The 23,575-nt window shown below is 42.2% G+C and overlaps 1 protein-coding gene across 2 annotated transcripts in view; it reads right to left on the bottom strand.

Annotated features, from left to right (window-relative positions):
• CNTN5 (contactin 5) overlaps positions 1-23,575 on the bottom strand; it is a 359,100-nt gene that overhangs the window by 139,580 nt on the left and 195,945 nt on the right. For both annotated transcript variants that reach the window (XM_077927013.1, XM_077927014.1), the window contains 2 exons: positions 20,581-20,683; positions 8,684-8,865 (listed from right to left, as the gene is read on the bottom strand). In XM_077927013.1, coding sequence (XP_077783139.1) covers positions 8,684-8,865; positions 20,581-20,683 — 285 coding nt within the window. The remainder of the gene's footprint in view (positions 1-8,683; positions 8,866-20,580; positions 20,684-23,575) is intronic.

Raw genomic sequence — 23,575 nt, 5'->3', positions numbered from 1 at the left:
GTCTCTGACCACAAACACACAAAAACACACCAATTATGAGTATTTTAAGAATCATCTCTCTCTCTCTGCTTCTGCCGTGTTTTCAGAGTACTCCCAGATTCGTGTGAAAACTCTCACTTTCCATCGCGAGCCGTAGAAGTATCGTTGAGGGAAGCAACATTTGATTCAAACTGTGCCTGAGTATTAATTAGCTGAGCAAATTCACATTCCATACCAGGTGATTATGAGTTTTGGCAACAATCATTCATTCACAGGGAAGAATCAACGTTTGTTGTTGGGAGCGCCCCAGCATAAATTGATTTCTGCATGGAATATTGTCTGCACAGAGCTAGTGCAACAGCATTATCTGAGCTTAGACCATTCTCTGGCCTTTACTCCTTTCATTTTCTGTGTAAAGCTTCTTGCGGTCTGGGGAATTCCTAGCTCTGTAGAGTACGCTGCCTGTCAGCCTAGCTCTGAATATGATTCCCCCAGTCAACACAATGGTTGAACAACAGAAGCTGATGTTGTAGGCTTGAGGCCTTAATAACTAGCTATGCTACAGATGCCAACTTCCAAAGAGAAAAAAAGCCTTCTCAAATTAATAAGGCTTAACTCATTAATCCAATGCACTGAAGAGGAAAGCTTTTAAATCTCTTCTGTGCGGCATCGCAGAGTATCAGATGTCAATGGCCTTGACATCAAGGAATGCAGAATAATATATCTGGCAGGGTTGGTTAGCAATGGAGAGTTAGCACAGCGACGGATCTATTTTGGACAGAACAAAATCAATAAAGCACTTTAATAGCAGTCCTTGTGCTGGACAGAATTTAAAAAATAAATCTTATAATCTGTTTGGTATTTGACCAGTCACCAATCAGTGTTCCAAGAAGCTGCAGGAAAGGCATGGCAGTTCTTCCCGGGGTTATGGGTTGCAAGGAGTAGACATCAAGCTGGCATTTAGACTGCAGTTATATGAGTGCTTAGCTGGGAGTAAGTCCCAGTGAACTCAGTGATATTGACTTCTGAAGAAACGTATATAAGATTGTGCTGTTAGTTCTGCATCTGAAGGCAAGGGTTGGGCAAGCGCATATTATGCTAAAATATTATGAAGGCTGGGATTCCATGTCAATACCCTAGAAGCACTGCTTGAAAACATCGCCCTGGATTTAAAATAATAGTAACTGGTTGCAGTAATTCATAGAATTGTAGAGTTGGAAGGGACCATGAGGGTCATTTAGTCCAACCCTTTTTGCCCGACATGGAGCTCAAACCCACAGCCCTGAAAATAAGAGTCTCAAGAAGAAGAAGAAGAAGAAGAAGAGTTTGGATTTGATATCCCGCCTTTCACTCCCTTTAAGGAGTCTCAAAGTGGCTAACATTCTCCTTTCCCTTCCTCCCCCACAACAAACACTCTGTGAGGTGAGTGGGGCTGAGAGACTTCAGAGAAGTGTGGCTGGCCCAAGGTCACCCAGCAGCTGCATGTGGAGGAGCGGAGACGCGAACCCGGTTCACCAGATTACGAGACTACCGCTCTTAACCCTACACCACACTGGCTCTCTGGAGTGAACTGAATATTTGACCAATTGTTCTGTCAGAACAACGGAGTAACAACTTTTGATAACTTAAAAGAGTGACCATGGATTGTTGGGAAGCAGAACTAATTCTATTATTGAAATTGATTCCTGACCCTGAAATTCCCAACTTTTCTTTGATATATTTAACAACAGGGTCCCAAGAGCTTCAAATGTCTTCAGAGTTCTTTTTTTCATCATCATCGTCAGTGAACAGACCCCCTGAACAGTGTCAACATTGATTACAGACTTATTGATAGCAGCAAAATGAGCACTTCCAAAAAAAACCCCTATATTTTAAATGAATTAACCATACTTTTCTGTGTATAAGACCAGGGTTTTGTTTTCTTTCTTTCTGAAAAATAAGATTTAAAAACTGGGGCGTCTTATACACAGGTTGTGGGTATGAGTGAGGGGTAATTGGTTGCAGCTGTGAGCTGCAGACTGTCATTGGCAATTTGTTGTGTGATTGGTGGCTGTGGCAAGGGTTTATTTGTATTGGCTGTGAGAAATGGGTGTGTGATTGGTTGCTGTGTCAAGGGCTGCTGAGGATTGGCTGCTGCTGCGGCAATTGTGCTTGCTATTTACTTCTGCTGCTGGCGATCGGGCAGACGCTCGTAGCAGACATGAGCGATTGTTAGCAAGTAGGGTGAGCGATTGCAACCGTTGGGTTAGTGATCTGCTGCATTCCTCCCCCCAAAAAAACAGCTCAACAACTTTGGGGAATTTTCTGAAATTGGAGTCCCCCAAAATAGGGGGCCTCTTATACAAGGGGGCATATTATACATGGAAAAGTACAGTATATCCTCCCTCAAGGGGTTTCCAAGGGTCTCCAATCTGGGCACTGACCAGACTCAGATCTGCTCAGCTGTCACAATGTGGCAGACACCATTTTAAAAGGGGCATTCCCCCCTATTTTCTGTTACATTAAATAATTGGTTGCATTGATTAAATCTTTATGAGCCTGCATGTGGCAAAAACAATAATAATAACTCTTAAAAAAATATATTGGGAAGTATCCAACTTTCCTGTCCTGCTACTGCAAGAGACGTCTGTCTGCAGAATGGAAATCGCCGCTTCTCCCCCCAAGCAGTCCCTTTTCACCCTCAAAACCTTCTTTGGAAGGCTGGGGGTAAATATCCACTGAAAAGGTAATGTTTTACTTATGTCCCCAGCTCTGTTGTAGTTTTATGCCTTTTTTGTGTACTTTGACACCACAGTTTTAAATTGTTGTAAGCTTCCCTGAGTGGCACATCAGCACTAGAAGGTTGGGGTCGAAATAACCATATGTTGCACTTAAGCCAGAGGGAGAGTGGCTTTGCTAAATCCACCAAGTGGCTAAGGAGAGATTTGAACCAGGGATTATCTGATTTACAGCGCAGACGGTACATATCTGCTTGCATGAATTTATGCTTTCAAATCATTCCGCATATCGAATTTTGTATATGCATGACTGCCATGGCTTGTAGGGAAAGGGCAGAGAAGCTATCCTTTAAAAATGGCTGCTTATTAAGTAGGACATCGTTATTTCAGAGTCTTGAAATTTTCTGAGTACAAATAAACAATCCTAACGAAGAAAATGATTTGCCATCAAGTTGATCTGTGTGCACAATAGGCGAGTTGAGCAAAGCAACAAGTGTACACACTTTCGCCATGGTTTGCTGGTTTGCTTATGACCCTTAGTTTAAGTACGATGTGAGTCAAGCACCCTTCATTAACCATGGTTCTTTTGGCCCCCTCACCCAAGAAGCTCACAGAGCTACAAAGGCTTGATGCAGGAGCTGCAGCAAAGCAAAGCAAACTTTGGAGATGCAAGCCATGGTTTATTTCATCATCTGTGATGATTGTTTGTTAAACAAACCATGGCATGGTGTTATGTGTGAACCAACCCATTATGTATATATGCATGAGAATAAATGTACAATAGAGGGGAGAAAGGACATGATTTATCATTGTTTACTAACTGCCTTGTCTAACTGTAACATTTCCTCTGTATATGTTTACATTTATGGTAAGCTGCTTAGGTCCTCTGATGTTTAGAAAGCTAAGAATGCACATTAATAAATCAGTTCAAAAAGTAGCACTAACCACTAAATTACAACCCTTTTTATCAAAGAGCTTCTTCAGAAAATAATAACTCAATTAGGATGGAACGAGAAGGCTACCTCCAAATAGTAAACTGCTGGAAAGTGATAGATTGCATGTGCATTTTAGTGCCCTATGCTCTTGGTTAACACTTTAAAGCATTTAGGTTTGTCTGATGAAGTGAAGAGGATATTCTGTTGTTGAGGATGATCAAAGTTTATTTCTAATGGTTAAGTCCATTTAAAAAATGTAATTCAAGCAAGTGGGGTCAAACTATCAAAGAGGGGTGATCAATGTTACCTTACTTTTGGTGAAAAGAATACTAGGCAAATAATGGAAAGGGAAAAGGATTCCTACAATAGAGCAATTGTTAACATAATTATGGCAAATTGCAAAAATTAAACTATTTTTATATGTGACTAACAGAAAGCAGCTCAAGCAAAGACCCTCCTTGTGATAAATGGGCATCGTTGGCCATTTATGAGAAAGGAAAAATTAATGAGACTAACCAAGTCAGCCAATTGTTCACTTTAATTAGAACATTAAGCTTGCACTGATAAGATGTTCGGGTCTGGAGTGTTTTGTTGGCATGTAATTACTAAAATGCTGTTGGTACTATTTAAAATAATAATAATACAAAAACACACAGTTTAAAGTAATACGACATAACACAGTTTAAAAGGATTCAGAGACGCTGCTTTAGAGCAAAAGTGTGCCCCTGGTTCTGCAGTCCCGCACAAAACACTGTCCCCTAGTCCAGGTTTCAGAATCATGCATGAGTAGAAACATGTCCTGACAATTCTTACTTCTAGGAGACAAGGATCTTGCAACTCTCATTTATGCACCTGCAGCCAAAGAATGAATGCAATCATTCTGGTCCATGGGGGCGGGGGATTGAATAGGAACATTACAATTATATAAAGTTATTGCACTCCTTTCCCCGTTTGGATTGATGCCTCGCTAATCTCAAGATCGCTTACTGCAGTTCCCTGGAAGTGAGGGTGGATGGATCTATTTCTGGTTCATACTTCTAACCATAATTCCAATCCATGGTTTCTGCATTAATAGTAGGTTTATATATATGGTAAAGGTACCCCTGACCATTAGGTCCAGTCACGGACAACTCTGGGGTTGTGGCGCTCATCTCGCTTTACTGGCCGAGGGAGCCAGCGTTTGTCCGCAGACAGTTTTTCCGGATCATGTGGCCAGAATGACTAAGCCACTTCTGGCAAACCAGAGCAGTGCACGGAAATGCCGTTTACCTTCCCGCCGGAGCGGTACCTATTTATCTACTTGCACTTGACATGCTTTCAAACTGCTAGATTGGCAGGAGCAGGGACTGAGCAACAGGAGCTCATCCCGTCACAGGGATTTGAACCGCTGACCTTCTGATTGGCAAGCCCTAGGCTCTGTGCTTTAGACCATAGCGCCACCCGCATCCCTTTATATATATATAAAGATCCCCTCAAATTATATAAATGCATGTTTAAAGTTTCTTTTCTCTCAGTATATATATATATTGATGAATTTGCAAGAAGAAACAACACAGGGCAGTGATGGAAAGGCCATGGCCCTGCAAAGGTGGACAGACTCCAACTCCTATTACCCACAGCTAGGGACAGAGGAGAAATTCAACTCAGTTCTCATTGAAAGGCAAACTTCTCAAATTCACAGTATCCAAAGCAATATCTGGATAGCTCAGTTGGTAGAGCATGAGACTCTTAATATCAGGGTTGTGGGTTCCAGCCCCATGTTGGGCAAAGGATTCCTGCATTTCAGGGGGTTGGACTAGATGAACCTTGTGGTCCCAACTCTATGATTCTATGTGGACTAGAACACAGCCACCCTTTGAAATTTGTACTTTTTTGAATTCTGCAGTGCAACTCGCCAACCAAGTAATATGCACAAGACATGCATCTAAATGCATATGTTAATAAGAATAACATAAAAGAAAAAGTATCCGGGAAGAGTGCTTTGAATAGCCAGGCAAAAATGCGCACAAAATGTGTATCCTAGAAAAAAAACAACTAACTAACTAAAGAGCAAATAAACATTCTTATTTTTAAAAAATACTAATTTGTAAGTTGGTTCGTAAATGTGGAGAACTGAATTTAAAATTGGATTCTTTCTGTTTTGCTCTTTCCCCCCAAAATTGACAGCTTCATCCCACTGTAGCCCCAGCCAGTGGTCTGGCAAGATGGGAGTTATAGTCTGGTAACATATGAAGGGCAGGGGGAAAAGTAAAGGTAAAAGACCCCGGATGTTAAGTCCAGTCAAAGGAGACTATGGGGTTCAGGTGCTCATCTTGCTTTCAGGCTGAGGGAGCTGGCATTTGTCCACAGACAGCTTTCTGGATCATGTGGCCAGCATGACTAAACCGCTACTGGTGCAACAGAACACCGTGATTGAAGCCAGAGTGCACGCAAACACCATTTACCTTCCCGCCACAGTGGTACCTATTTATCTATTTGCACTGGCGTGCTTTTGAACTGTTAGGTTAGCAGGAGCTGGGACAGAGCAATGGGAGCTTGCGCCGTTATGGGGATTCGAACCGCTGACCTTCTGATTGGCCAGCCCAAGAGGCTCAGTGGTTTAGACCAGAGCACCACTTTGGATACTGCCATTCTAGGTATGAACAGTTCAGATGAGGCCATGGGGAGGTCCAGCAAGATGGGTCAGCAGCCTGCATGAGCTGAGTTGTGTGTCCTTAAACCAGTCTCTTCTGACACACTCAGGCATTCCTCAGCCGAAAGGTCAATGTGGAAGTGATTCCCCAGAGACATAAACTTTGAGAGGCACCCTGAGCGGGCGGGCCATGAAATCAATTAGAATGCTGGGCTGAGCAACAGCAACAAGTTCACGACAAATTGCAAGTGATTAAAATGACATGGGAGGAGTAAAACACAGTTTTTTAACGGGGAGAAAAATAACCCAGAAAACGAGAAACCTGCGAAGCATCTTGGGCCTGGCCAAATCGAACATGAAGTGTCTTCTGTCACTTGCAGGGCTGGACGTCAAGCCAAGTGGCCGAGACAGAAGCAGTGATTGTTTCCAGAGTGTCAGCTGTATCAGGCAATCATGGTACATCTGGTTGTCAGCATTGGGTAAGCTGGGAATCAAATCGGCCTGTGATTGCATGAGAGCAGACAGGCTGACTCTGTGCATTCTTGGGCATTCCCCAAAGCATCCATGGTGAACTGGATCAAATTCAACTGACAAACTGAGCATGATTAAGGCAGACAGGAAAGCTAGTACCTAAGGATGAATTGCAAATCAGAGCATTCCCCAGAATGACAGGTTTAATCCCAATACCCTGTCTGAAGCTCTTCAAGGGATGGTGTGTAAAAGATGGTTGTTTAACTATAAGTCTGCGAACCTATAGGAAGGAACCTGTAGCAATGCCAGGCTCTTATAGCCAAGGCTTGTTTTTGAAGCTAAAAAACCCCCATAATTCTCTGAAAATGAGGTTAAAGGTAAAGGTAAAGGTACCCCTGCCCATACGGGCCAGTCTTGCCAGACTCTAGGGTTGTGCGCTCATCTCACTCTATAGGCCGGGAGCCAGCGCTGTCCGCAGACACTTCCGGGTCACATGGCCAGCGTGACAAGCTGCGTCTGGCGAGCCAGCGTAGCACACGGAACGCTGTTTACCTTCCCGCTGGTAAGCGGTCCCTATTTATCTACTTGCACCCAAAGGTGCTTTCGAACTGCTAGGTTGGCAGGCGCTGGGACCGAGCGACGGGAGCACACCCCACCGCGGGGATTTGAACCGCCGACCTTTCAATCGGCAAGTCCTAGGCGCTGAGGTTTTAACCCACAGCGCCACCCGCGTCCCGAAAATGAGGTTAGTGCACTCAAAAGCAATGGTCAAAACTATCGTTATCTGATTTAGCCATGTAAATTATGGGTGGGGTGAGAATATTAGGGATGGAGTAATAATACTGCTAACTCATTTGTTTCTGGCACTTACTATGCATCTCGGGTCATTCAATACATTGAATAAGGTCACTGTATGTAATAAGAGCCTTAAGAAAGCATGCAATCCAAGGTCATTTCCAGGTCCTTAAGATTTTGGAAGAGAGATTCAGGCACATACTGGAAACTGAAGTTTGTGCAAATAAAATGAATTAAAATGCTCTATTGCCTTGGTGCAACATATCCACTTAAAAAACACAACACATTTTCATAGATAGAAAAGAGATGGGGAAATGCCCTGAATACTGTGGGATTAACAAATGGTTAACAGAAAGATGTATAAGCACCGCAAAAGCAAATCAGGGTGAATTCAGGATAGATGCTTGCTGTTGCAAACAAATAAGGGGGGGGGGGGATGCTCTAGATATGTGGTTGTGTCCAACTAATTTTTAGTCAAAGTAGACCCACTGGGCCTAAATTAGTCATGATCATTAATTGGAATGGGTCTATTCTGAGTAAATATTAGCCGGATATTACTCATGGTGTAACCTCCTTGTAAGATTTGTGCAATAAATTAGGAGAGTGAACTGGCCCTCAGTAGGGCACAGTTCTCAGATGACTGAAACTAGCTCTGTGCAGACCTCCTCCTGGTCAGATTGCAGAAAGCTTCAATGAACTCAGTTGGACTTACACATGAGTAGGGACAGTCTCGTACATTTGGTTTCTGACTAGTCACTGATTTGCAGCCAGAAGTTAAGACGGAACAATTTTGCTATATTCATAAGATAAACTTCGTGCATATGGTGAGATTGTTCAGTCTTAACTTCTGCTGAAATATGTAATAGCCCATCTGTATTGGCATTCTGCCGGCTTCTGAAGGCAGGCCTGTTTACACAGGCATCCAACCAGTTTCCTGTTTGAAATAGTGTCTTATTTTAATTGGATCATTGCATATTTTAATAATAACATGTTTATATTTTAATGTTTTAATGGGGTTGTCTTATTGTGAATTTTAATTGTGCAATGTTTCTATTTTGATGTTTGTGTAATTGTGTTATTTACACCTGTAAGCTGCTTAGAAGCTCATTCAGTATTAAGCAAAATGATTAACAACAACAACAACAACAACATACTGTATACTTGCAGCTGTCCTCTGAAGACATTCCTTCCACGTGAGTTTTCGGCCTTACATTCATATGTCCCTGCATCTTCCAGCTGCACATTTGGAATTTCAAGAACCGCTTGGGATTTCCGCAGGCGGGCTTTGCTTGGATTGGGGCCATTCACTTTCCTCCATGAGATTGTTGGAACTGGGCTGAAATACAGAGTGAAGTCATGATTAGCTCTGATGCTATTAAGAGTATAGATCCTGTTACCTGCTAATTTAAGTACTTAATCGTCTAAGCAGCAATAAAGTGTAATCACAATTAAGGCTCATGAACTGCTTGATATATTTCACTTTCTACTGAGAATATTTAATAAGTTCCGCTCTGTCATGGACACTTCCTGGCTATTTGGAAGTAAGTTTTCCCCCTCCCACAGCTATTAAACTATGAAACTTAAAATGAACATATATTATCTTTCACGAGCTCAGAGAAAAGCATCACACACTGAAATCTTGATGCAGAGACTGATGCGTGGGCTGGGGCTGTGTGTTAACATTCCTCATGGTACCTCAGGTTAAGTACTTAATTCGTTCTGGAGGTCCGTTCTTAACCTGAAACTGTTCTAAACCTGAAGCACCACTTTAGCTAATGGGACCCCCCACTGCCGCTGCGCCACCAGAGTACGATTTCTGTTCTCCTTCTGAAGCAAAGTTCTTAACCCGAGGTAATATTTCTGGGTTAGCGGCGTCTGTAACCTGAAGTGTATGTAACCCGAGGTACCACTGTATTCCAGTTTATCTAGGAGAACTGCTAAAATAAATATCAGAACTGGAGCATTCAGAATTTATCTCATCTTACAGTTTCTCTAGCGCATTTGCATCCCTCCCACCCCAATCTCTGTCACCAGTTCATATTTCCACATGAATAAAACACTGCAAAAACAGAAAGGGAAAAGGAGGCAATCTTCAGGGAATTATGCATACAATTGCATCGGGATTCTTTTATACAATAGGGCTATACACATACAGTCCTGCACATTGGTGGAAAACAACCACCACGCTGGGCGAACAAAAATGGAATATTGATGCACATGCATTGGTAATATAGAGGATGTGTGTGAGATTGAGATACAGAGAGAGAGGGTATTAAAAAGGAACTGAAGAAGAAGAAGAAGAGTTTGGATTTGATATCCCGCTTTATCACTACCCGAAGGAATCTCAAAGCAGCTAACATTCTCCTTTCCCTTTCTCCCCCACAACAAACACACTGTGAGGTGAGTGAGGCTGAGAGACTTCAGAGAAGTGTGACTAGCCCAAGGTCACCCAGCAGCTGCATGTGGAGGAGCGGAGACGCGAACCCAGTTCACCAGATTACAAGTCCACCACTCTTAATCACTACACCACACTGGTGTAGCTACAGTGAACTCCAATGGCATATGTAGAGAGCCAGTGTGGTACAATGGATACAGTGCAAAACTAGGGCCCAAGAGACCAGGGATAAAAGCCACACTCAGCCATGAAGCTTGCTCTGGAAGGTAGGACCCGAACCAATGGCTTCAAGTTGCAAGAAAGGAGATTCCGACTAAACACTAGGAAGAACTTTCTGACGGTAAGAGCTGTTTGACAGTGGAATGGACTCCCTCGGGAGGTTGTAGTCTCTCCTTCATTGGAAGTTTCTAAGCAGAGGTTGGATGGCCACCTGTCATGGATGCTTTAGCTGAGATTCCTGCATTGCAGAAGGGAGTAGAAGACCCTTGGGGTCCCTTTCAATTCTACAATTCTAGGTCTCTATGTTTCTCCATGCGCATGGGCTAGACCAGTGAAGAAATACCTTGCAATCTGGCCCTTCAAACAATCTGCAGCAGATGATAGCACAGTGACAGGAAAAACGTTTTGCATGCAGATGGTTCAGGGACAATCTTTGGCAACTTGGTGATAAAGGAATGGTTCCACTTTTTTCTGCATTGATCAGGCCACATCGGGAGTATTATTGTTATTATTCAGTTTCATTTCCCTTCATCCCAAAGGTCTCGAGGGAGGCAAACACACAAGCAAGAAAACAGTGAAACTATCTAAAAAGAAAAACATCTGAAAACAATTCTAAGGCTGAGGTAAACTGGAATGAAATCTACTTGAAAGGCTTGTTGGAAGAGGAAGGTTTTTCAGTAGGCTCAGAAAAGGCAACAGATAGGGTGCCTGTCTAATATTTAATGGGAGGGAGTTTCTAAAGGTAGATATCACAACACTAAAAGCCTAATCCGTATAGTCTGCGGAAATGAGATCCTGATAAGATGGTAGCTGCAGGAAGCTCTCATGTGCAGAGTACAGTGACTGATTGGGTACTTTGCCTAGTTCTGGAATTTATAAACTGCTTAATCAAAGCACTCTCTCAGTGGTGTACAAATAAAATTGTTGGTAAAACACGGCTAAATTTCGGAAACCAATGAAAACCCCGGTATAGATAAAACCATAATTAAAATTAGTAAATCTTATAAAATGAATCTTGATAACCAAATTCTAAGTCTGGGTGGGCTTGCAGAAATGAAAAAGTTTTCGGCAGGCATCTGAAACAATGTAGCCTAAATAGGCAGGGAGTTCCGAAGGACAGGCCCTGCTGCATCTAAGGATCAACTTGTAAATGAAGAATTATTGTCATTATCAGTTAATCCACACACCACCTTTTCTACCCTTAAATCTGTGCCCAAAGCAATTCACACAAAGGTGAAAGTCTAATTACAGTAACAATATGCAATAAGTTATATAATATCAAAAGTTGCATCCTACAGTCTTTGTCTTGTATTCAGCAGGACTTTGGACAAATGACCTCTACATACCGTATTTTTTGCTCTATAATACTCACTTTTTCCCTCCTAAAAAGTAAGGGGAAATGTGTGTAAAAAAGGGCATGATCTGGCCATTTATAAGACAGCTTCCTACATTTCAGATGGAAAGAAGAATCATTCCAACATATTTCAGGAGGCACAAAAGTTTCAAAGCAATTTGGCACCGCAAACTTTGAAGAGATCTAACTATACTTTTTATCTTGTTTTAATTGTATGCCACATCAACTTTACTGCTATCAATTACAGCTGGAGAAACGCTGGAAGATTTTTTTTTTTAATGTCATTCCCTAGGCCATTAACAAGTCTCTTTCAAAATTTTACTGCCCCCACCCTCTGATGATGAAGTAATAAGCCAATTTTTCAAGGAGAGTAAAATACTTTGGCTGTAAAGTTTTAATGATTTCAAAGGAAATTGCTCCCAAATTGCAAATCACTATTCACAGGCAAGTTGTAACTTGCTTTAATGAATCTTATTTTCCTTACAGAAGATACCAGTCACATGGATTTTATATCTGAGATGAATATATATATGTGTGTGTGTGTGTGTGGATATGTATATGCAGATATTTCTCCTCTGTGACTTTGGCAGAAAATAAATAGAAAGACTGTTAAAAATCAAGAATACAGTCAGAAGACTTTATGGAATTTTTTTTTTGCATACTTTTATGCCTATATGAATGGCTTAGTCAAAAACACAACTTCTAGATATTCTAAAGAAGTTGATGCCTTTTTGGGTTTCAGTTTTGCTTTGAGGAAAATGACCTGTATAGGATCCAGGTTGTTATTCATTGATAATAGTAGTCAGATTAATCATTTGACTTAAATGAGTCTACTTTGAGTATAACTGGAATATGATTTAGTTGTTTGTTACCCTCTGTCTGTTGCTAAGGCCTATGAAACTGGGAGGAGTTGTTTTGTTTGTTATTATGCTGCAGTGGCGTAGCGTGGGGGGTGCAGGGGGGGCCGGCCGCACCGGGCGCAACATCTGGGGTTAGGGCAAATCCACAGGTTAGGGGGCGCAAATCCATGGGTTAGGGGGCGCAAATCCACGGGTTAGGGGGCGCAAATTACTTGCCTTGCCCCGGGTGCTGACAACCCACGCTACGCCACTGTTATGCTGTGTACGTTTTTGCTTTTATATGGTGAACCACACTGTGTTTCCTGGATGAAGGGCAGTATAATACATTCAATAAATAAGATACTAGCAAATATTAATATTGCTCCCTCTTGCAAGATTTGAACCAGATTTCTTACCTGTCCTTTGCTATAAGGTCCTAGAGCAGGTTATGCCAATCTCAAAAATTAAACTTAGTTAAAAGCATTTGTGGTCAGAATAGGGTGCACAATGTCAGGATAAAGAGGTGTGTCTTTAGCATTTGATGAAAGCTATACAATGAAGATGCCAAATGTGCCTTATTCTGGAGATGGAATTTCACAACTCATGGTTGCCTCATAGAACACCTTCTCCCAAGCCTCTCCCTCCTGAACCTTTGAGGGTGGTAAAGATACTAAGAGAGCCTCTTCTACCTCCTCTGCCAACTTTAGTACCCAATAGGAAAGGAGGCAAGATCTTTGGGGTCTAAATTTCTTAGGGTATTTAAAGATTCGTTTCATACCCTCCACTGGGACGCAGGGTATGACGCTATCTTCTGGTGCCTCACCACTGTGGCGGTTACATGATCATGGTCCCAAAAAGGTGGCCAGATGTGTGTTTCGGGGTACCACGCAACATTGTGCCCCCCCGAAAAGCTTTTTTCTGGGCGATATTATGCCCCAAAATCGCATGAGAGCAATATGGCCGCCACGCTCTCATGGGGGGAAAACCCAGGATGTTCCATTTTTTCTGGGACAGTTGAGGGGTTTGCGGAAAGAAACCAGTAACCAATGCAGCCGTTTTTAAAAAAGTTGCATATGTATTCTAAACTAGCCAGCAATCTGGCCTGCTGCATTTGTGATCCATTGAAGTTTCTGGGTCGCCTTCAAGGGCAGCCCCACATAGGGCCTGTTGCAACAATCCATTTCAGTGAATGGACTAATGGAGACATCCCCTCTTGACTGCACGGGTCTTTGTTTACCATACACTCTATTTCTTCAGTACTTCCATTCCTCACTCTATCCAGTCGTGTGGCCAGAGTTTGACAGGCACATACGGTGCTCTTTCCCTGTTTTAGTTTTTAATTCTTGGAGCTCGTGGTGATTGGCAGTTCCAAATAAACACTATTAATAAATCATTAATCTGTAACTAAAAGCCCAGACTCTTCTAAGGGACTCCTGCCAATTGCCTACCACAGAATGTCTCTCAGGAATTTCAGTCATTCTCACAATTACAATGGAGTCGAAGCTGTCTGAGGCAGCTTTGAGCTGAAATCACAAGGAAATCAAAAACGCAGAGGCCTCCCAGCGTTTGGAAACCTGTGATAGCCAGGCATTTGTTTATTTTGCACTAAAACGCTGAACAATAAAGAGACCTCGCTCCTTAATGATTGCCTGGTGAAAGGTAACAATAGAAACATTTGTAAATGCTATTTGGAGGGGGGACAGGAGAAACGGTATGAAATGAAAACCTAAGAAGAGGAGGAAATTTCAGGCATGTTTACCTCCTGATTCAGCCTCCAGCTGAAGCCTGAAATGTCATTCGTCTAATTATTACAGAATGAAGTCAAAAGCAGTTTTGGTGTACCTGGTCCCCAATTGTGTACTGATGGCTGGAAAAGAGAGATAAGGCCTCAATATCGCCCTGCTTTGCTATTAGTAGATGGCCTGCCTTACTAGATAACCCTTCGCTGCTTAGCAATAGAGGCCTTTTCTCGTTTTTTTCTTTCAAGTGCGAGGCAATGAAGGTGTTTGCTTCTCAACCTTTATTTTCTCTTGTTTGATAGAGGTGAGAAAGCAGGGGATGGGCTTGGGAGCAGCTAATTCCATCCCATTTCAGCTTTTCTGGTGCTCAGTCATCGGTCTGTCCTGTCCTGTTTGGTGTTTGGATTTTTTCTGGAAGAACGTGTGAAAATCCTGCATTTAAACTGTAATAATAATAGGGACGCGGGTGGCGCTGTGGTCTAAACCACAGAGTCTAGGGCTTGCCGATCAGAAGGTTGGCAGTTCGAATCCCCGCGATGGGGTGAGCTTCCATTGCTCGGTCCCAGCTCCTGCCAACCTAGCAGTTCAAAAGCATGGCAAAGTGCAAGTAGATAAATAGGTACCACTCTGACGGGAAGTTAAATGGTGTTTCTGTGTGCTGCTCTGGTTCGCCAGAAGCAGCTTAGTTATGTTGGCCACATGACCCAGAAGTTGTACGCCAGCTCCCTCGGCCAGTAAAGCAAGATGAGTGCTGCAACCCTAGAGTCATCTGCGACTGGACCTAATGGTCAGGGGTCCCTTTATCTTAACCTTAATGATGATGATGATGATGATAATGATAATAGTAATAATAATAATATATTATTTCTACCCTGCCCATCTGGCTGGGTTTCCCCAGCCATTCTGGGTGGCTGTAGTCATTTTGCATACAGTTCTTCATAAAACACATTTATATATATATATATAAAACATAAAATACCATTTCAAGTGCTTTTCGGTGCATCTTTTTCATAGAATACAAAATTTGATATAGGTTTTGTTTTTGGATTTTTTGAAAATGCATAATGCATACTTTGGTGTGCAACCTATAGCATATGGAAAAAACACACACAAAATCCAGATAAGTTGAATTTTGAACTGTAAACAAGTTTGGGAGCATTGGATTGGGTCAGTTGGCTAAAAAATAAATAAAAATGGACCAAACAAATTCCTTTTCCATCTTTTTCAGAGCGAAAGAGGAAGATGCTCTCTCTCACTGTCTTAGTTAGATAACACTGAGGAATCATCCTCCTAGCTTGAAAGTCTTCCTTAACTAGTTGACTGTTGGTTTCATAGAGCTGTGCCCTCAGAGCCAGCAGCTCCATAAGGCAAGCGGACGCAATTGTCTCAGGCGGTGGGCATGGGAGTGATGGACTGGCATGTCCCCTACCTCACTCATCTCACTACCCATCTAGCGATGCTTCTGTGAGGCTCTGCCCAACCTGCCTGTTTCACTCTGAGGAAAGGCCAAGGGGGTCCCATCCCACAAAAGGAATTCCAGTCACACTGTATAGATATATAGGTTGCACTGGTATATATTTTTCACTGTGCAAACATGGAACTTGCATATTTATATTTCTCTGTCCATTATGCTTGGCTAGGAATTTGGTAATTAGGGTAAAGATGGATACAGCAAGGTTGGAATTGATTATATATCTACCTAGTTACCAATCCTATATGATGGGATATTAATCTGAAATTTCATAATCAATATGAGAAATTTCATTTGCTTCTCTCTTACTGTTTTATCAATTTCTTCATTTGGGACTCTGACACATTTATTGATTTAATGATATGAAGATACTAATTCTCAATCATCATTCATGAGCAACAGTAAAGAACATCATATTTTGTAAAGGACAGTTAGACTTCATTAAACTTTTTGAAAACTAATATCTGGCAACGTGAGTTATTTTCATAGGGTTTACAGATTTCAGCACACAGCTAATGGCACTGGATATATGGCAAATCCACTGACCTGTGTACCATGTATGAACTCTGATTCATTTCAATGACATTTGTGGGTGGGGGAAGCCTAGAAAAAGAATGGTGTTGGCGTCTAGGTTCTGGGTATAGACCCAGCACTGTAAGAAAATATTTTGTAGCCTCTTCTATGCAGAAGTTTTATTGAGTTCAATAGAACAGTTTCTCTAAATTTATTAAGATTTTCAAGCTTATTCAAGATTTTCAAACAAACCATTTCCAGGGAATGCATTGTCCTCAATAAACGGGACCTGCATGTACTGAAGAAGAAGAAGAAGAAGAAGAAGAAGAAGAAGAAGAAGAAGAAGAAGAAGAAGAAATCAAAAGACAGACACAGTGGATTGTGAGTTGTTTAATTTAATCTCCCTTCAAATTATGATCTTTAAGCTTAAAGGCTCTAGTTTTCTTTTTAAAAAGGTAAGAGGATGAACCTGAAAATAAACTAGAAATCATTCAATGAAATTAATTCACTTAGGCAAATTATGGAAACTACTTCAGAGACCTCAAAACTAATTCAATGAACTTGGTTAAACTAAACTAGTTCATTCCAAGCACCGGCAGCCACCGGCAATGGTTGGTCATTTCCATAGGCAAGAGAAGATGTGATCTATTTGACTAACTGAAATGACTATTATGTTTGGATGACTTGTGATTTTAATAAGTAAACACAGTCCTCAAAACTGTTGGCACAAGATCACCATGATTCTTAACAAGACTTCAGAGTCTTCGATGAGAAGCTAGACAGGGTGAAAAACAAAACAAATAAATCAGATTGACCTTGAAATATTTGTATATGCCCGCCTTCTGGGAGCTCTCCAGATGTTTTCAGCTACAAACATCTAGAGGGCACCAGGTTGAGAAGGCTGAGAAAGGCTATTATTCATTAATGCTGCCTGCTTGACCATGAAGTAATATGGATGTTCTTTCACAGCTGATTCCCAACTGAATGATGGGAGCAAGTGTTATTTCATTCCTGTATTTCCCGATGGTTCGGGGCAATTTTGCAAGAGACCCAGTGTTGTATATTTCATTGGATGTTAACATTTGACAGAGGAGAGCCAGGGTCAAATCCCTGCGGAGCCATGAAGTTCTTAGGGTGACATTGAGCCAGTCACTGTCTCTTAGCTTAGCCCAAAGTAGTGGTGAAGATGCATGAGGAAGGCAAAATCATGCTTTACCATCCTGGCAGAAGGGTGGTGGTGAAAACATTATGAACAGAAATTTTTCATTCAGGGACATAGAAACATGTGTGTGTGCTCTTGTGAACTGTTATGTATGAAGTTCCCAGAATTTTGCTTTTCTATGTGTATTTATATTTGGAAGTGGTTGCATCTCTGTACCCATTTCATGTACAGTGGTACCTCACAAGACGAATGCCACGCAAGACAAAAAACTCACTAGACGAAAGGGTTTTTTGTTTTTTGAGCTGCTTCGCAAGACGATTTTCCCTATGGGCTTGCTTCGCAAGACGGAAACGTCTTGCAAGTTTGTTTCCTTTTTCTTAAAACCATTAATACAGTTGCGACTTGACTTCGAGGAGCAACTCATAGAACGCGGTGTGGTAGCCTTTTTTGAGGTTTTTAAAGACTTTGGTGATTTTTGAAGCTTTTCCAAAACTTTCCCGACACCGTGCTTCGCAAGACGAAAAAAATCGCAAGACGACAAAACTCACGGAACAAATTAATTTCGTCTTGCGAGGCACCACTGTATTTATACCCCTCAGTATGAGGTCTCATGTACAGTGGTACCTCGGGTTAAGAACTTAATTCGTTCTGGAGGTCCGTTCTTAACCTGAAGCTGTTCTTAACCTGAGGTACCACTTTAGCTAATAGGGCCTCCTGCTGCCGCCGTGCGATTTCTGTTCTCATCCTGAAGCAAAGTTCTTAACCTGAGGTACTATTTCTGGGTTAGTGGAGTGTGTAACCTGAAGCGTCTGTAACCTGAAGTGTCTGTAACCCGAGGTACCACTGTATTTAGAAACTCAGTTCAAAGATGTTACAAACATGAATTCTTGTCAGGGGCGGAGGAAGGGGTATGTGGTGGAGGCGGGCCACCCCAGGTGTCACCACTGAGGGGGGGTTGACAAAATACCAGGCGGCACTCACCACTAGGCCTGCAGCACACCTGAGCCACGCATCTCTCCTGGGAGTGATGCGGGGGCTTGGGTGCCTGCAGGCTCCATGCTGCCCCAAATGGTCTACCAGCTGCTTCCCCCTCAGCTGTAGGGTGGCTGAGTGGGAGGAGGCAGGCAGACTCCTTAGAGGCCCCGCGGAGCATCCTGCCCTGACTTGCCCCGCCCCCGTGGGCGGCTGGCTTCACCCCTGAACACAGGGCATGCCCACTGCCCCAGGTGCCCAACCAGCTTGCCCCCTCACTGATTTTTTCTTCAGTATCCCTCAATGTGCTCCTTTATTAGAAAGAAAACAAGCTGTCTTGGTCCATGAGAGGAAATCCCAAAATCACGACACACTTTCGTGACATTTTGTTTGCCCCCAATAAAGGTGCTCCCTAACTGTGGATTTTGGATTTTCCTACTCCAATGCTTCTTTGTGGAGGGTTTTGGAGACAATGTATGTACATAAATTCAAGGACCACATCGCCTGTACTGAACTGGACCCATGCAGTCATAATGTATTGCTTGTGTTTGTTGTAGCTGGTTTTAGTGTTCATATTACTTTTGTAAGACACTTTGGATCACTTTGTGAGGAAATCAAACTAAACAACAAGCAACAATTATCTAAATAGTTTATAAGAATGGCTACATGCACGCTATATCTTTGAAGCACATCTGAAGCACGTTTTTCCCTTCAAAGAATTCTGGGCACCATGTTCTACCTCACACAGAGCTACAATTTCAAGCAACCTTTCACAGATGACAATGCCCAGAATTCCTCTAGAGGGGAACGGTACTTCAAAAGCGCTTTAAAGGCATAATTTGTACAAATTAAGGCTTCTTAAAAAAATAAATTGATAGATACACCCACCCCAGAAAATATTCACATTCTTATCGAGCTATTGGGAAGTTGCCTGTCATTAGGAATGGCCTGTGTGGTTTTCTGATGGCTTCTTTATCAGAAAATGTAATGGTTCTAGAGATCTAATGCCCTCCCCTCCCTGCATGGTGAGGAGCTATTTGCTAGGCTATTTCCAGCAGTGACGCTGGCAGGGCAGCAGCAGGCACTTGCTCCAAGACATATAGCCCTGACAGGTCTCACTTCAAGGCCCTGCCGCTAGTCTGCATATTGGCCACGCCCCTTCAAGTTCCTGTCCTTACTACAGGCAAGGGAAAGTGTGAAGGAGTTTGCAATTGCAGGAAAGGACAGGAGCACACTTCACACACACAATATATGTTCTATTAAGCCAAACATGTTTCAAATCTGCATCAGTACTATTGTTTGGAAAGTAATTTCAAGGTAATAACTATCCTGCAACAGAATTTGGAGACCAAAGACTCAAGTTGGCTGTATCTGAGAGTGCACCTGAGTAAGGAACTCATATTCAAAATGTGTTGGGCTCAATAAGGCATTGGAAGTGCCCTTTGTTCCCTTCTTCCCACATGGAAGGCTGGCATACAAATGGGTACTCCTGCATGATTATATGCAAAATGGCTGTATGTGGCAGACTTGCTCCTATTCCGTGTGGGAGACGCAGGAATCAGCCTTATAATGAAGTCAGATCATTAGTTCATCTAGCTCAATAATATCTACACTGACCAACAGTGCTTCTCCAGTGAGACATCCTCAGCCGTATCTGGAGATGCCCTCAGTGGGTTGAGCCTGGACCTTCTCAACCCATATAGGCCTTCTCCAGGTGTTCTACCACTAAGCTATGATCTTTCCCAACTTGCCACTGGATACCTATGCTGCAACAAGGGCACTGGCTGCTACTGCATTGATGCAACTGGGCTGATGCAAAAACATTTTGCTTCTGCTGATGAAGAACAATATAGCATCCTTCTGCTCTGGTGTTACCAGAAGACAGTGGACTCGCAGTTGACTCTCACTTCAGCGATGCCATCTTCCAGCACACCTGAGGGAAACTGGCTAGCTCTGGGAGCACTGGGGTTGCTGTGTGGCACACCCAACTCTAACTTCCAACACCTTGATGCCACACACCTATCATATGCTGCCTGAAGCAGTTGTTTCACTTTGCCTAATGGGAGGGCTGGCCTAGCAGCCAGGTTGAGGGGACCAGTATTCTCTCAAGTCATACCAACCTCAGACTCTAGAGTTACTGCCTCAACAAAGCAGCTTAAAAAACTGAGCCATGTAACTTGCAAACTTTCTTGGCAAAGTATAGGATTCATAATTGCCTCTTGAGAATCAATTCCCACAATAGTTGGCTGGTATAAATTTAGCATAAGGATCGAGGAAGGGGACTGTTTTTGTTGCAAGATTCACAGTGCTAAATAACAGGCCTCCATATGAAATATGTCATATTTTAATAACCGGTTGTGTCTAATTATGGAAGAATATGTACTTACTTGCCAAGTGCAAAGCACTCCATCTTAACAGTAGATCCCTTAGCAGCTGTAACTGTGTATGGAAAATGGACTTCAATTTTCGGCTCATATTCCCCCATCACACCTGGGAAATAAAGAATGGTCTTTAAAAATAAAATGAATGTCATTGTTGGTTTCCAGTTGTAGAAGGTTTATTGTCAGAGCCATCATGGCAAGGTTGCTAAACAGCTAGATAGCAATGAGTTTCATTGTGGAAGGAAATAGTTACAATTAGAATTAAAATCCCAAACATCACCTAGGACTTCTCAGTAATGTGAAAGCAACATTTTATTTTTAAAGAGCAACCATTTCGCATGGTGTATGTTCTAAGTCAGGGCTTCTCCAACATCTGAGTTCAACTTGGTGAGCTTGTGAAGCTGTCACCACCCCCAACCCAAATTCTAAGGCATGTAAATGAAATAAAGTCAAGGAATATCAATTTATAATAAGCATTAATCCTCAATCACTGTTACCAGAAATCAAAAAATGAAAAAAAACCCCACCTTATTAAATACAGAGATTGCTCATTCGCAAGGGAGGTGCACTCTGTACATGCTTGTGCCCTTTATCTCTGAGGATCATAGTTACTAATTAAAATTTTCACACTATAAGTCACAAGTTTCTTTTCCATCCCCAAGTCTCTATATTCACCCCCTACAGGTCGACTCCCATTGACTCCAGTGGGTCATGCTGACCATTAACATCCCTGTTGCCTAACAATAAAATATCTACTTAAACTTTTATCTGGCCTGGAATCATGTGAGGTTTTCCAAGAGGTTAAGCACCATTAAATTCAGAAGGATTGCTTCTTCTTTCTTTTACATATAATTTTAATTGCAATTTTAAAGTAAAGGGAGCGGAATGCACAGAAGGAAAATAAGAAAGAAAAATAAATAAGAGAGGAGAGAGATAGTAGTAGAAAAACATTATGCAGCATCGGTGCAGACATGAAACATAAATGCAACATAAATATTGTTGAGGTTTCTACATATTTCAAAAAGAAAACGCCACAACTGGTGTTCAGAAGCCTACTGTCCTCAACAGTGGAGGTGGAACATCTACTATGGAGACAGAACATCTATTTCAGAGATACAATGTAGCCATTACGGTTAGCAGATATTGATAGCCTTCTACTCCAAGAATTTGACTAATCCTCTTTTAAAGGTGGGATGCGGGTGGCGCTGTGGGTTAAACCACTTGCTGATCAGAAGGTTGGCGGTTCGAATCCCATGATGGGGTGAGCTCCTGTTCCTCGGTCCTTGCTCCTGCCAACATAGCAGTTTGAAAGCATGTCAAAGTGCAAGTAGATAAATAGGTACTGCTCCGGTGGGAAGGTAAACAGCGTTTCCGTGCGCTACTCTGGTTCGCCAGAAGCGGCTTAGTCATGCTGGCCACATGACCCGGAAGTTGTACACCGGCTTCCTTGGCCAATAAAGCGAGGTGAGCGCCGCGACCCTAGAGTCAGCCACAACTGGACCTAATGGTCAGGGGTCTCTTTACCTTTACCTTTTAAAAGTATCCAAGCTTATGGCCATCACTGCCTCCTGTGTGCAGAAAATCTAATGAACATACACCTAAACTGTGTAGTCAATTTCTGGGATATTGAAAGTCCTGTCCAGAACTTTCTGTGTGTGCCCTATTGAAATGCCCCTTAGTGTTTTATTTGTAAAAGTAAATTGAAACAAAAAGCAAAGCAAAGCAAAACCCGATCTTTTTCATTTTACTTTTTTCAGGGTAGTTCTCGTTGCTTCAAATATAACTCTGTGTGAAAAGGGACACCGAGCATCGAAGGCGACATCTTGTTAATTTATGTATTTCATTCTCTACGTGACATGCCGTCCTGGTAAAAAATTGCATTGGGCCATTTTATCACTCTTTCTAAAAATAAAAATCTCGCCAGATCTGTTTAAGTCAGAAAAAATAGCAGTAAGTGGCAAGAGGCAGCTATATGGCTTCACGAAAACAAATTGATATGGTAGACTGGTGAAAACCTTGGACTAGAACCTGGGAACATATGCGCCAGCTCCTAGGGACCAAGCCATTTTCACACACACACACACACACACACACACACACACACACACACACCGGTATGTATGTATGTATGTATGTATTTGTGGCAGCTGGGCCCCTCAATGTTCAGAGGGCGTTCGGCCCCTGGCTCCTCAGAACATTGTGTATGTGACATCAGGACATCGTAGCGGGCCCCCTCAATCATCTTGAGAAGATTGCATGGGAGACAACACTCTGGACTTTTCAGTTCAGATAAAAAGTGAGTAAGAGGAGCCAAGCTAGCAGTGTAATAATAATAATAATAATAATAATAATAATAATAATATATGCATGGAATTAGTCTCTCACGGCTCTTCTTCTGGATCGCCAGAGGACACATTTTGTTCCTAAAGAACAGTCTAGCAGGAATCAGCAAGGAAAGAATACTTTGATAAAATACATAAAGTGCATCATGGTCTAGTCTGATATTTTCATTCGTAACACTAGAACTTGAGGTCATCCATTAAAGCTGAATGGAAAAAAGAAGGACTTCTTCATGCCACACATGGGTAAACCGTGGAATTCACTATCATAGGACATAGTGACGGTCACTAACTTGGATGGCTTTGAAAGACGATTAGGCAAATTCATGGTGGGTAAGACTAACTGCGGGACACGGGTGGTGCTGTAGGTTAAACCACAGAGCCTAGGACTTGCCAATCAGAATAATAATAATAATAATAATAATAATAATAATAATAATAATAATAATAATAATAATTTATTATTTATACCCCGCCCATCTGGCTGGGCTTCCCCAGCCACTCTGGGCGGCTTCCAAAAGAATATTAAAATACTATAATACATCAAACATTAAAAGCTTCCCGAAAGAGGGCTGCCTTCAGATGTCTTCTAAAAGCCTGGTAGTTGTTGTTCTCTTTGACATCTGGTGCGAGGGTGTTCCACAGGGAAGGCGCCACTACCG

Source organism: Podarcis muralis, chromosome 4 (assembly GCF_964188315.1).
Source record: "Podarcis muralis chromosome 4, rPodMur119.hap1.1, whole genome shotgun sequence".
NCBI classification, from domain to species: Eukaryota; Metazoa; Chordata; class Lepidosauria; order Squamata; family Lacertidae; genus Podarcis; species Podarcis muralis.
Note: the sequence above shows the minus strand (reverse complement) of the source record. Positions and strands in the feature narration are given on the sequence as shown.